Raw genomic sequence first — 14,376 nt, forward strand, 5'->3', positions numbered from 1 at the left:
GTGAGATTGGAAGCAATTTGATGAGTACTCAGACCTGACATTTTCATATCGTCATAAGCTGACATTAATTATTTTAAAATCATCTGATGCTTTTCTTGCCATGACCGATGAAGGAACTTGCTATTGAGAAGGTGTAGTAGTTAGTCCCATTTATTAGAATACTGCAGCCATGGTAGCACAATAAAACAGCTAGTTGAACATTAAAGGAATAGGTCTCCAAATTTGATTGGCTTTTCTCAGATGTTGGAGACTGTTCTGTCTGTTATGAACTTTTCAGTAAGTAGTAAACTAGCTTGCTAGCCACATATGGCTTGGGTACCATTGAAGTTGTAGCCCTGAATTATATACCCTTCTTGTAGAACTAAAAAAAAAAAAATTCTTCCTGATGCATTGTTACAATTTCAGTTGCCTTTTACTTACTCAGTTGAGTTGCTCGTGACTCATCTACTTGCAACTGAAAGCTTGTCTGTGTATTCAAGTGTGAGAAGGTCGATTACACAAACTTTCTGTGCAAGTATACAGTCTCAAAGACTGCATTTATATAGTCCAGTGGTGTGGGTGCAGAGCCTAAGGTTGAGGAGTACAGGGGCTTCTTCCCACTCCTGCAAAAGGCATTTTTTAACTTGCTACCAGTCATGACTATTTCTTTAGTCAAGCGACCGAGTTCGTGTTTGTGCTAATAATGTAGAACCGGCAAGTTCACACAATTCACAGAACTTGCTGAGAAGGCCCTGCTGAAACAAAAATACCAAGTGAAGTGAACTTTCAGGTGCATTATACTACTGATGCATAAACTTGGCTGAACAAGAAAGGTGAAGCATTCCCTCCTCCAAATACAAGTTAAAGTTCCAGTGAAATAAAGTTCTGTGCCATTATTTTAAACCTGTAGCTGAAATCCCAGTCGGGCATGAATATTAACAGTGCTGATCTCTTGTCTATGTCCGAAGAAGGCTTATTTTTAATGTTGTCAAAAGGAACTTTCTCACCTTCACACTTAAACTAAAAAATATGCCATATAAACTTATCTGCCTTAGGGAGGCATTTCTTCCATTTTGACCAAATTTTATCTTGTATGTAAAGTAAATTTGCTTTTATGTCCTTCAGCATAATTTTAGGGTTTCTTCTGTCCCGCTCTATATTCAGAGTAGCAACCATTGCACTAAATGTATCATTTTCCTTTCTTTCTTCCATTACCTTCTGTACATTAGAATTCTTTTTCAGCATTGTCAGAATCCTTTTTCAAAACACATTCTTGTATATTTCAACCGTCTTCTCTCTTAATGTTATACGTTTGAGGCTTTACAATCCATTTTCCTTTTGACTGATAATTTCTTAAACCTACCTTTTCCTTTTGCTGTTCCATTTTGCCTTCCTTTTTGTTTCTGTCATGTTTCCTTTATTCTTTTGCATCATGTTCTTATAGGTGCAGGTGTTTTGATCATGAGCTGCTTTTTATTTCTAGTTTTTCATCTAAATTCCGAATACTATGTTTGTGCTTAATTTCCCAAATGTATGTGCTTTTTGTCATCTTGTTCCTGTTCTACTGCAGTATTCTTCCATTTTTTCTGCTGTTTGAAATTCAATGCACCTTTCCTTTGTTTGACATCACAGATTGCAAGTAATTTCTTGGCATATCTCTTTTTTATGTTTGGTCCGAGTGTACTGCATCTCTTTCTCTCTTTTTTTATTTGGAGTGCCATCTTCAGTGTCTGACTGATCACATACATTGGTGTTAATTAAGAGATCATTGCAGCAGGCCATTTATAAAATAAATTAGGTAAGCTGCACGTGATTGCAAGTTTTCTGGCTGGATCTGAAAAGTAATTAGATGTCCCTGGGGTGGTGATACCTTCCACACTCCTGCTGTCTGCAGAAAGACTGACAGTAAAGAAAGGTGTAACCTCTCTCACCTTTAATTCTTTTTTTTTGCTACTGATGTGAATGGTTATCCAGTCCGTCAGTCTTTTTATCACCTCCTTAGCTGATCTGAATGAATGTTAAACATTTTTTCATCATGTGCTGTTTGAGTTTGCAGTCTTCTAGTGCTATTATACTGAATGTTTCAGCCATTTTTGGTGTTGATGTCACCAAAAACGATTATTAGCAAATGTTATTGAGAGAGATTACCCAAAGATTGGCATGTGTACACTGTCTTGTTTTGAAAGAACAGTAATGTTGCATTATGTGAACACAGTACTGTTTTCAGGAAGAAAACAAAGCCCGCGTTTGCACTCATTTCCCACATTTCCTGTAACTTGTCTAGTCCAGATACAGATTTGCTGTATCCAGGACTGTTGGTAAACTACTGAGCCCCCCAAGCCTTTCTGTGTTGGAGGGAAGCCTTCTAACTTATCAGTGGGACTGGTAAGCACTAGGTAGCCTATCCACCACAAGAGGAGTGGTTTCAGGCCCATAATTTTGTTGTTTATTGGTCATTTGGGCAGTTTATCCCTCTCTTTCAATGTTCTGGTTTAAAAGCCTGCATTTGCGCTTTTCCCGCCTTTCCTGTAACTAGTCTAGTCCAGATACAGATTTGCTGTATCCAGGACTGTTTGTAAGCTTCTGAGTGGTGCCAAAGTCTGCTCTTCAATTTTTCCCCTAGATCTGCTAGCTCTCTCCTCTCCTCTCCTGCACTTTTACTAGCTTATTAGTTTAGCACTTTACCAGACTTCTTGTAGAAATTATTGTAGCAAACAAAAGTGCTACCCAGCACTAAATGTTCTACAAGGAAATAGCTCCAGTACTTATTATTAATGCCCCACCCCTCCAGGCATGTCTAAAGGTCAGTTCCCTGTGCTTTCCCCTATTAACCTAGTGAACTTGGGCATCCTGAGGCAATGTAGCAAGTGCCTCATGTACACTGACAACCCTCTTCTCTTACCTCCCAACACTCAGATGTACGAGCGATGCACTTGTATATCCAAATTAGAAGCCATGCACTCTCCAGCCAAGTCCAGAAGAGCTGGTCAAGAGGAGAAGGTCAACACTTGCACGACACCACATGGAATACATAGACCTCCAGGGCACACACTAGCACTGCCTTCACATAAAAACACAAACCACGCACTGACCTTTGCAGAGGCTTTCAAAAATCTACCCAAACAACAGAGACCTGCAAGGCAGAAACGCACTCGACCACCACAACACAACACTAATCATGAGACAGATAACTCTCCTAAACAGTGTGCCACTTAACCAAAGCCCCTAAGGCAAAAGAGCATGCCCAACACACTAGTCATAGGTGACTCAATAGTGAGGCACACTGATGTCCTACTCACTAGGTTGAATAAGGAGAAAGTAACAGTCAGCTGCCTGTCAGGCACCAGGAACTGCCACATAACGCACGCACTCAGGTCCCTCAACAACAGGTATGAATATGACTCTGTCATTGTACATGTGGGTGTGAATGACCTGAGACATACCTCCCTGGAGTACATGAAGAGACATGGAGGACCTCTTGGATTATGTAGCCCAGGCGGGTATGAACCTAGCCCTGAGCCGCATCCAACCATCACCTAGAATGATACCACAGTGCAAGCAGAAAGTTATTGATTTCAACAATTGGCTAAGTTTCTCGTGTCATTATAAGGGGATCCAGTATCTGTCTGCCTGGGATGACATGATTGACGGACCTTGATGCTTTGCCAGAGATAGCCTGCATCTGTCGCCCCTGGGCATCTGGATACTGGCCAAGGCTGTTGCCACCCCTATAGTGTTTTTTAGGCAGTGTTCCAAAGACCAAATTACCACCATAACAGCTACAAACAAATGCAATCTTGAGGGTCATGCTGCTCAACGCTAGAAGTCTAAATCTCAAAATGCACTCCCTCGAAGCACTCCTTAAAGTGGAGAACATTGACATTTGTGCTGTAACAGAGACCTGATTCAAGGCAACAGAACCACCCCTGCACTACCAGGCTATAGCTCATTCCACACCTTTCGGTCCCAGAACTTGGACCGAAGCTCCAAAGGCAGTAGTGTTTCCATATTCATAAAGGATGCACACACCTCCAGACTGGTAGCCCAACATAATGCATCTGAGATACTTCAGGTGCAGCTAACACTGGGTAAGACAGAGTTTCAGGTTGTAGCCTGCTATAGGTCCCCAACCATGTCCCAAGACTCCCACCCCACATTCCTAAGCATCCTGGAGAATATTAGGGTCCAACCTAACACTCTCATAATGGACAACTTCAACTACCCCTCCATTAACTGAGAAAACTATTCCTGTACCAATACACATGCCCAATGCTTCCTGGAATTCATTAATTCCAATGCCCTGGACCAGCTCGTTCTTACCCCCGCTAGAGGTAGCAATATCCTTGACCTGATCATTACTAACATGGGCGACCATTGCTCTACACCAATAGTCAACTCATCCCTAGTTAGATCTGACCACAAACTAATCACCTTGGAAATCTATATCCCTCCCACCCCACCCCCACAAAGGCAACCACCATGAAAAGCTTCTCCAAAGCTAACTTTGTGCTCCTAAAAACAGAGGTGGCTAACTTCACGCACCCATGCAAATGGAGAATAGTTGCATGACTGCCGAATCATACACCATTGCAGTGTACAAACACATACACAAATGCATGGATCTCGCCATACCCAATAGAACCAAGACACTCTCCTCAAGAAAAAGGAAGCCAATCTGGTGGTCCCCTGCCATAAACAAACTCTACAACAGAAGGAGGAAACTGATGCGGAATAAGGTGAAGTCCCAAGACTGAAAAAAACACCCTTATATCAGCCTCAACAAAAGGTTGAGAATCCCTCATCAGATCCTTTAAAGCTATCTATGAAAACAGAATTGCAGCAGATAGTAAAGACAACCACAGGGCCTTCTATAGTTATGTAAAGAATCTCCACGGCAATACCCAGATTTCCTCTGAGCTACTGCACAATGGTACCTGTTTTACCAAGCCAACAGATATTGCCAATGTACTGGTCGACAGATTAATTGCCAACTTTACCCCCCCCCCAAAGGACCAGTCACAATACCAGTAGGTTGCCAGGCACCCAGTATTAGCACTGTCCAAGGCCCAAGAATACAGCTTCTTTGGGACCTGATAATATCCCTGGTTGTGGTCTTCATGAACTACAGAGTGAACTGGCACCTCACCTGTGTGCCCTGTTCAATCACAGCCTCACCTCAGGCTTTGTCCCTACCGAATGGCGCACTGCTACAGTCATCCCTCTCCACAAACGAGGAGTGACTACAGACTCTGGGAACTATCGCCCCATTAGCCTGACGAGTCTGATATGCAAAGCTATGGAACGCATCATCATGGACCTAATAAACAAGGCTATAGAGAATCTCCAAATTCTGGGTCCCACACAGTTTGGTTTTTTGAAGGGTAGATCATGCCTGCTCAACTTCTTTGAGTCACTCACCAGAGCTGTGGATGAAGGCTACCTTGATCTGGCCAAGGCCTTTGATACCATTCCCCGCTCAGGAGTCATAGAAAGACTCACTAAGCTAGGCATCAACACCTGTATCACTAGGTGGGTTGCAAACTGGCTCACTGATAGAACCTGCAGAACTTAGCCAATATTGTGAAACTGGAACAAGTGAATATAAAGAAATGAATAAATCCCACGTCAAGAGAAACAAAATTTAATACTCCAAAGCTTTCGGGTTAAAAGACCCTTCCTCAGTGTTGATATATTACAACTGATATAAAAGATTTAAATAGGAGAATTTCAAAAACACGTTGTCAGCCAGCCTGTCATACATTCTCCTTTACCCCACCCCCCATTTTCAAAAAAGAACCTCAAGTTCTATTTAAATACACATGTATAAAAAATATACATATATAACTTAACCTCTATGATGTGGTCTCGGAATGTACTTTTGTGATATCACTAGCCTTCATCCATCCGCAGCTGCTACTTGTGTTCTGTTCACACATGGAAAAAGGTTTACACCTGGCAGTCCCTACTAGAACCAAATATGTTGTGAAATTCAAAAATGGATCACCATGGTAGTTTACTAGAATAAACAAGCTCTGTATCAAAAAAACACTTTTATAGTCCTGTAATAAATCTAAATCAGCCAGGGTTAAAGACTCCAAAAGGGTAAGCAAATGATTAAAAGCCATCATTAGGATGAGTAAAGCTAAACATGAACTTGCAACTACCATCTGTTGTTGTCTTTCGGCTTTTCCCTGTTAGGGGTCGCCACAGCGGAACTCCGGTCCGCTAATGATTGGCAGTAGATTTTCACGAACGCCAAGGTTCCAGCTCGATGTTCAACCTTCAACGAAGGCACACCCATTTATGCATGTCTTTCGAACACCCACCCAACCGCAGGGAGGACATGCAGACTCCACACAGAAGGCACTCCCCGCACTCCAACTGAGAATCGAACAGGAGAACCTCTTGCTGTGAGGCAACAACGCTACTGCTGCACCACCGCTGTAGCCAAGGAGAATTGTAACAATTTTATGTCATAAAAATCAGAAGCCATCCCTCGCAATGCTCTGAGCTAATCTAAAGCAGCAGCATTCACTTAGACCCAAAGAACATAGCAAATATTTGTGCAGGTAAGTTTATTGCAAACCTTATTCAGAAAACAGTCATAAAAATTCTGTCATCTTAGTAGAGCATGGAAACATACCTGGATGCTTGTTAACTAGTGCCAGATATGTCCTATTAGAACCCCTCCTAAAATTTATAACATAAACATAGTCAAAGGATATATCCCTAAAGTATGGAGAACTGCTGTGATAATGCCTATTAGTAAAGGGGGCCCAACCACAGAGCCCAGGAATTGTATCCCTCTCATTCTAACTAGTTTAATATGAAATGCCATGGAGTATATCATATGTGACTTCTAAACTGTAATATCCAAAATGTCGTACACTTTCGCCTTCATTTCTTTTCAACTTGGTAGACTTCCTTGAGAAGGTCGTTAAGGTTGTGGATAGTGTGGGCATTCTGTCTACACATCCAGTATGGCCAGGGCATTTGACACAATTCACCATTCTGATATTATAAACAAGCTAAAATACCTAAATGAAGACCCATGTGTGGTAGGGTAGAGAGACTGGATAAACAATAGAGCCTACTTGGTGAAAGCACCATATGCTACCTGAGAAAGAAAGAAAGTAATGAGCATTGTACCAAAGTGTTCACTGTCCTTGTCCTGCTTGTTTTACACACAGTACTTCGTCAACCAAACAGTAAATCCAGATCTGTGGATAAAAAGGTTTGCTGATGACTGCAGCTTGGCAGTAATGTCCTTTCACCCCTAGATATGGTGCTACTACAACAAAAATAACCATCAGTGTCCAATGGTGTACTGGAAAAGGAGTAAAATTAAATGCAAGAAATGTAGTATTGTTGCATTTGGCAAAAAGTTCTCATCTGCAACTTGCACCATAGCAAGCAACCCACACTAATCCTGAATGATACGGTAGTATGGGATATGGGTTGACAGCTCCTTCTCTTTTGTAACTACCATGTAGCATTAGTAGTCAAGAAATCCTTCTGTATATCTAAACTGTACTCAAAAACATCTCATCCAGATCAAAAGAAGTTGTTGTAGTGCTATATTCTGCCTTAATTAGGCCAATCATTAAATACAATGCTCCCTTTGCAACACACCTGTCCAGACACATTGCAAAGCTAGAAAGGCCCCAGTATTTCCTAACAAAGGTTACTGAACCAAAAATCCTTGCCTAGCAAGACAGGCTTGAAGCCATTTGTCAATACTTAAGTCTTTTATAGGCGTTACATGGGGATCTCTGTCTTGCATTCTACTCCATTAATGACCCAATCTGCCTTGATGTCCTGCATCTCCGCAAGACAGACAGCTCCACTAACACTAGATCTAGGGATTTAGATCTCTACCAGCATATAAACAAAACATACTACAGGGACTGTTTTATTACCCAACATTTACTTCATTTCTGGAATAGACCCACCTTTTGTATGTTAAACAGGAGAGACACCTTTGCATCCCTCAGGACTAACCTTAATGAGTAGCTGTACATTCACAAATTCGGCCCAGCCACAAATTGCTTTGCACTTCTGAAAGCAGAAGGAGCACATCATAAGGGTGGGTACTGACAAGGTCCTTATGGTCCCACAACTTGCCTTTTAATTCCTGTGATTCTATGAAACGGCACAGTTAACTGAACTGTGCTCTGCATGGGGGGGTCTTTCCTTTCCTTGATGTGCATTGACTTCATAGTTAACTGTTTGGGAGTGCAGTGGAAGCTTCCTGTTTGAGGATAGTTGCCCACACAGTAAAGCATTATCTTACAGTTTGTACAAATGCTGTTTCAGTCTTGCATGTTTTCATGTTAAACATCATCCACATTTATGTTGTCACAACCCAGGCTATCATGTACTTGGTGTAAAAGTATTAGGGAAGAAAATGTGGACCACATGCATTCATTTCTGTTAACTGCTTTATTTGGAGAAAAGGTGCAGAGACGCTCTGGGGGGTGGCCTTTTACCTTGAATATAAATTATTTATTAAAAAACTGTCAAAAGATGTGTAGGCAAAAAAAATGTAATCAGAGCATTATTTTGGTTATGCAAGTACTAGCCAACAGTGCTTTCAACAAAATTGAGTTATTCAACAATGCTACGGTCACTCCAGATTCGTAAAAAATATGTAGTAAAAGGGTGTTATGACGGGGGGGGGGCTATAAGAAAGCAGTTGCAAAGTCAGCCAGTATTGAAGCTTCTGTTATGAATCAATTTCATTGAAAATAAATGAAAAAGTTGAACTGTTATAAATATGCCCATTATTTCAGACAAAAACTTTATTTTCCAGTAGTGCACCTTCTTGAAAATCTGTAGCTAACCTAAATATAACTTTTAGTATCAAATTGGTAAGAACAGAAAGGAGCAAGTGTGTATGTTTGTTTAGTTGCAAATGTGACAATGGGCTCCTTTATTTCATAAGATGAAGCAGTATGTATTGAAACTGTATTCTGCATAATTTTCTGTTCTTGGCCTTTTTTCATGTTTTTGATGACTTTTGTATTCATATCCATAAACACAGTGCCTCTAGCTTCTAAGATTATGGTGTTTATCTTGTTTGTATAATGCACAGCTTTTTTTTTTCCAGTAGTATGAATTTTTGGCTTGACTTCCTACTACAGCGTCATTTAGAAGTATAGGGTGACAGTGTTTGTCTACCCCTTTATTGACTTTTACAACTCCAGTCCATCTTAGTTGTATCAACCTTTTACTGATCTGACTTTCATATAGATTTGCTCACGTGTACCACATGTACCACTGATGTTTTCCTTTCACTAATGAAGTTGGAAGAGGACAGGGGAGATGTGTCCATAGCAGTAGCACATATTCCCTTATTATTCATACTTAAAACTGTAGCTGTATGACATCTGTGGACTTTTCTTTATATGATAAAAAGGAAGATATTTCTTTTGAAACTTCAGGGCTTGAAATGTTGAGTCCTGCCACACTGGAAAAAAATGAGGCCGAAAATGTGGGAGCAGAGCAAATGTCAAACATGTCTTCTCGTTTAACTTCCATTTTCTACAGGAGGCAAACTCCCCTGCACCCAGAAATGTGAGGTGCAAGCTCTCCACATCTCCTGAACTTGTGTATACCAACTCCAAGATCACCTTACCTTGGAAAAAAAAATATTTTGAGAACTAGCAATCCCAGACTTATAAGTTTATGTAAATCCAGATTTTCCACCTCTGTGTTAAGGCACTTAACATTCGGAGTCCTGAAATTTCCAAGGGTTACCAAAACAGTGTGTGTAGAAGAGAATAAAACTAAGATGCTGCTCTCATTGTCTATGCTATCTTAACCCCCTTTTAGCATTAAAAACAGTTCAACGTTTTTCATTCTTTGAGTTTACCTATGACTTTTCACAATTGTTATATCTCATCTTAGACCTTTACCAGTCCTACTATCTGTCAGCAGCTTACACAATGCCTTATTCATCACTGACCAACACTTAGAAATGCCATCCTGATCAATACGTTAAGCATTTTTCAAACTGGTTTTATCAGTTGCACCTTTTTAGTATGTGTTCTCTGAATTGATAATGTAATATTTTTTATCTGTATTTTGTACGTCTTCCTTTACTGTGACTTAACACTGAATGTGCATAATTTCTTTTGTTACTTGTCAGTGTAGTGTTTAACGTACCGCTGTTAATCCTCTGTCATCCTTTCGTGTAAATGTATATGTAGCTGATTTAGTTCTTCAGTTAAGCTGTAATTCATGTCTCTAAACCCATATTTTTGTATAATGAAAGTGCTATATTTTCATATTCTCTTGAAGCTTTAATTTCTAACTCATTTTTGAGATTGCAGTTACCTCTGACTCCTCATATCCCATACACAGCCTATTCTACAGTAGCCTAACCCTACTGAATTAATTAGTTTGTGACAGTGAATGACTGCATGCTTTTCAGTCTGCTGTGCAGCGTGTGGTATAGTCTAGGCATCAAGGGCAGTGAGTGCTTATGGGTCTCTCTGCTGTATTTCTCCCATTCACTAAAATACCTTCCTTGGCAACTCTTGAAAACTAAGCCATAAAGACTCAGTGGACCATCTCTGTTAACATCTCTTAACTCATCAGTTTAAGAAAAGTGATGCATTCTGGTTGCATAACTAAAAAATAGCTTTATGGAAAATGTCATGTCCTTATGTAATCTTAGCAGTTTTTGTTTGTTTTTATTGTCATGTCCTTAAGGCAGTTTACAGAAGCAGTTCAAAAAGTGTTGCATAGAAGTTTTGTCTACATCTGTGCTGCACTGCGCTGCAGTTCTGTTTCATTTATATGTGGAAGAATTCAGTCTGTTGGGAAAACATCAAGTGGTAACAACTGAAATATCTGCTTGTAGATGGAAGATATAATTGCAGAGGATAAACAGAAGTAACTGAAGATTATTTTGCTATATATGTTTTTGTGTGGTATTGTATGGGGGGGTGCAGAGAGAAGTTATGATATTGTATTATTAACGATTATGAAACCTGAAGCACTGTCAGATCAGAAGATCAAAACCACAGGGAGTTTATCACCCAAGGGTCGGTAAGAAAGAGTATCCTCCTGGGAGGAAGGAGAACATACCACGGTGTGCAGTAGTCTCGTCTAGTACTTTACAGAGTAGATTTAATGTAGAACGGAAAGTGGGAGGTAAAGTGTATTTACATAAAGCTATAGAGAGAGGTAAACAGCCACTGCAAAACACACATTTTTTCCACTGTAAAACATGTTGTGCAAGATCTGAACATTTATCAGAATTCAGATACATAATGTTTTCCTGGAGCCATAGTCAGTGAAGTGATTGAGCCGGTGGTCATGCCATTCTTAATTTGTGTTTAAATCTGTTTATGTTCTCTTCATCTTTGAGTTGAGTTAAACTGTTAAGCCAGCATATTCTTCCTAACCCTTAGCAGTCTGCATGTAAAGAAAGCTGTAGTAGAGTGTCTATATGAACTTAATAGAGCTTATTTTGATGCATGCTTTGAAGCAAGAGAAATGGATGGCAATCTGTGAGCATGTGTAATGAAACTTCTCATTGCTTATTTTAAACAACATGGACCACTTTTTTTTTTTTTTTTAATGTAGTCAGCAAGTATTTGAACATTGTGATGTAAAAGAGCATTTCATTAAATCACTGTTTCCTTTCAGGGTATGGCTCAGTTATGCGAGACAGTTGAAGAGTGCTGGGACCATGATGCGGAAGCACGACTATCAGCGGGCTGTGTCGAGGAGCGTATCTCTCAAATCCGCAGATCTGTAAATGGCACTACCTCGGACTGCCTGGTTTCTATGGTGACCTCTGTCACTAATGTGGACTTGCCACCCAAAGAGTCCAGTATCTGAGTCCCCAGTTAACATTTGTCTTTCCAGACTCAGTGGATTAAAAAACAGAAACATGAATGCAGCTGCTATTTTATCCTGACTTTTTTTATTATTAATATTATTTTTGGATCAGATCAATTTTACCAGCACATTGCTCTACTGTATTAAAATAAATGGACAACTCAGCAAGCATTCAGGTGCCGACTTATGAATGCAGAAAAGGTGCAGGTACCTCAGAACCTCAACAGATTCATTCATTTCTTTTCATTTCCTTACTTTCACTTGTTTTAGGTTTGTCTTCTGCACAGGATGCCTGTCATCAAAACATTCTACCATGTTTGACAAAAACAAAATGCTGCAAACTTTGGAGGAAACTTAGACTGTTACACAAGATAATACCTTCCTCAATGGATTTTATTTCTTTTTTTTGTTTGTTTGTTTTTGTTTTGGACAGTGTGCTTCAAAACGGTAGACGTGTCTTTTACGGATCTAACGGGTGTCTTGTATCATGTACAAAATGAGAAGAGGATGTTGAATCTTTTTTGGGGAGTATTGGAGGGGAGGTTATTAATGGGGAGGGAGAGAGGCGTTGGACCTTGCAGCATTTGGATGAACATGATTTGATATGGGACTACTACTCAGGTAACCAGTTCATGGGGAATGGCTTTTTTTGAGGCACAGTGGTTTCAGCAACAACCATAGGATAAGGAGAAAGCAAGAGGAGCCTCTTGGTCATCTAAGCTGCATTAAACTCTGAAAACACTGACTAGAGACCACGAGTCTGGCTTAGGTGCCAAATGAAAAAAAAAATTCCAACATCAAATTTATAATGGCTTTATCCAGCTATGTAAGAGTTGTATATATGTGTAACTGTATAGAGAAGATATTTAAAAAGTGGTGTAAAAATGAAAACTGAGGAATGTAGACCATTTATTTTGACAACCCTTGGCAGGCCATTTTGTGGGGTCACCATCGCTGTCTGATGTGGTTATGCACTGAGCCATGAATATGTGAAAATATATTATAGCCCATGTTGTGTTTTAAGGTGGGCAGACCTTTACCAACTTTTCTCTGTAAATTTAAGAAAACAGCAGTTATTCCTAATCTTTTGTTTCTTCATGACACACAGTACAAATATGATAAGAAAAAATATCCTTTCTTACAAAATACAGGGCAGCATTGACCAGCAGACTTCAGGGCTAAGGTGTTATGTTGCTACCTCTTCTCTCCTTGCTCTATGAGTGTTGTCTCAGAATTTGCTGTTGTCTTAGTGCTGGAGGTTCTAGACCCCGTACTTGAGAATGCCATAACTCTTTAGTCACTGAGTGCTCCTTATGCTGCTCATTCAACTCTTAATTTTTTTCAGATTTTTCAAAACATGCAATGTTGAAAAACACACTCAAATTACATGGCTTCCGAGGTTTAAAGTGAAAAATGAAAAAAAAAAAAAAAAAAAAAACTTCATGACCACAGACCACCTCAAACCTGAAATACCTCAGAATTTTCTACTTGTATGAGTTTATTATATATTTTGTTAGTTGTGTTGTCTTGTAGTAAGTATATTTTAATGTAAGTTGGCTTTTGACAAGGGAGTTTTATGAGAAAAAAATAAGTTCCAAAATCTTTTAGGAAGTGCTACCATTTTGTGTTATAAAGCACCATTGTAAATAACTGTACACAGTTGTAGAATAACTGCCTATATAAGGTACCTGGGCATTATTCATTGTTGATTGTGCTGGCTGTTTCTACTCTGCTTTCCTCTTGCCTGCTCCTTAAAAAGACAGTATACCTTTTATTTATTTTGATTTTTTTAGGCTGATCCAAAATCATAGCTTCTTTGTTCTTACAGTACACTCTGTACAGAAAGTAAAAACACTACTGTTTTGGAAGCCCTTCCAGAAAACACTAGGTATTTCAGTTGAGAATGCCTTTGCAGACATGTACTGCTTTAATTAGTAGTTTTATATTATTTATTCTATAGATTTATTTTTCATTTATGGTCATTTTGACATTTAAGTCGCTTCTAGGAGGCTTTAAGTGTAGGTATGCAGCACTGTTTTTAATCTTGGCATTTGTGGAAACCTTAATTGTTTTGTCAATGTATATGTTAGGGTAGGGAGGAGACAAGGGGTTTCAGGTAGCCTCTTGTTAATGCTGAAATTTTAAGAAGCATTAAGCATTTTTAAAGAGCTAAAGAGTAATTAGTGAGCTGTGAAATTGCGACATATATTACATAATGCACACTTGTGTTTATGTATTAATATATGCTTGTGAATATATAGTAAGGTGTTCTTTTTCTCAGAACTATTGTAGAAGAAGTGATTTTGGAAAAGTTATCAAAGGTCAGGTAATCTACAGCTTTTTACTGTTCACACCCTGCTGGCATTAGCCAGCATTTCCAAGCCTGCAGTATATTGAAAAGGGCATACTGTCTCTTTAATTTTTTTACATTTTGTGTTTTTTCCCTCCTTGTTGGCTGAGCATGGATTTACAGCAGTTGCTTTTTTGACTTGTTTCAGAATTTTTAATTAAAGTTTAAAGGTGCCATAATTTTTTGTGGCTTTT

At 39.4% G+C, this 14,376-nt stretch overlaps 1 protein-coding gene across 1 annotated transcript in view; it reads left to right on the top strand.

Annotated features, from left to right (window-relative positions):
- The window catches only part of ACVR2B (activin A receptor type 2B), a 715,604-nt gene extending 702,414 nt beyond the window's left edge, over window positions 1-13,190 (top strand). The window contains exon 11 of the mRNA XM_044066229.1: window positions 11,638-13,190. Coding sequence (XP_043922164.1) covers window positions 11,638-11,832 — 195 coding nt within the window. The 3' untranslated portion in view covers window positions 11,833-13,190. The remainder of the gene's footprint in view (window positions 1-11,637) is intronic.
- The last annotated feature ends 1,186 nt before the right edge of the window (window positions 13,191-14,376 follow it).

This window comes from Protopterus annectens, chromosome 3.part1, assembly GCF_019279795.1.
Source record: "Protopterus annectens isolate FY-2018-M chromosome 3.part1, PAN1.0, whole genome shotgun sequence".
Classification (NCBI taxonomy): domain Eukaryota; kingdom Metazoa; phylum Chordata; order Ceratodontiformes; family Protopteridae; genus Protopterus; species Protopterus annectens.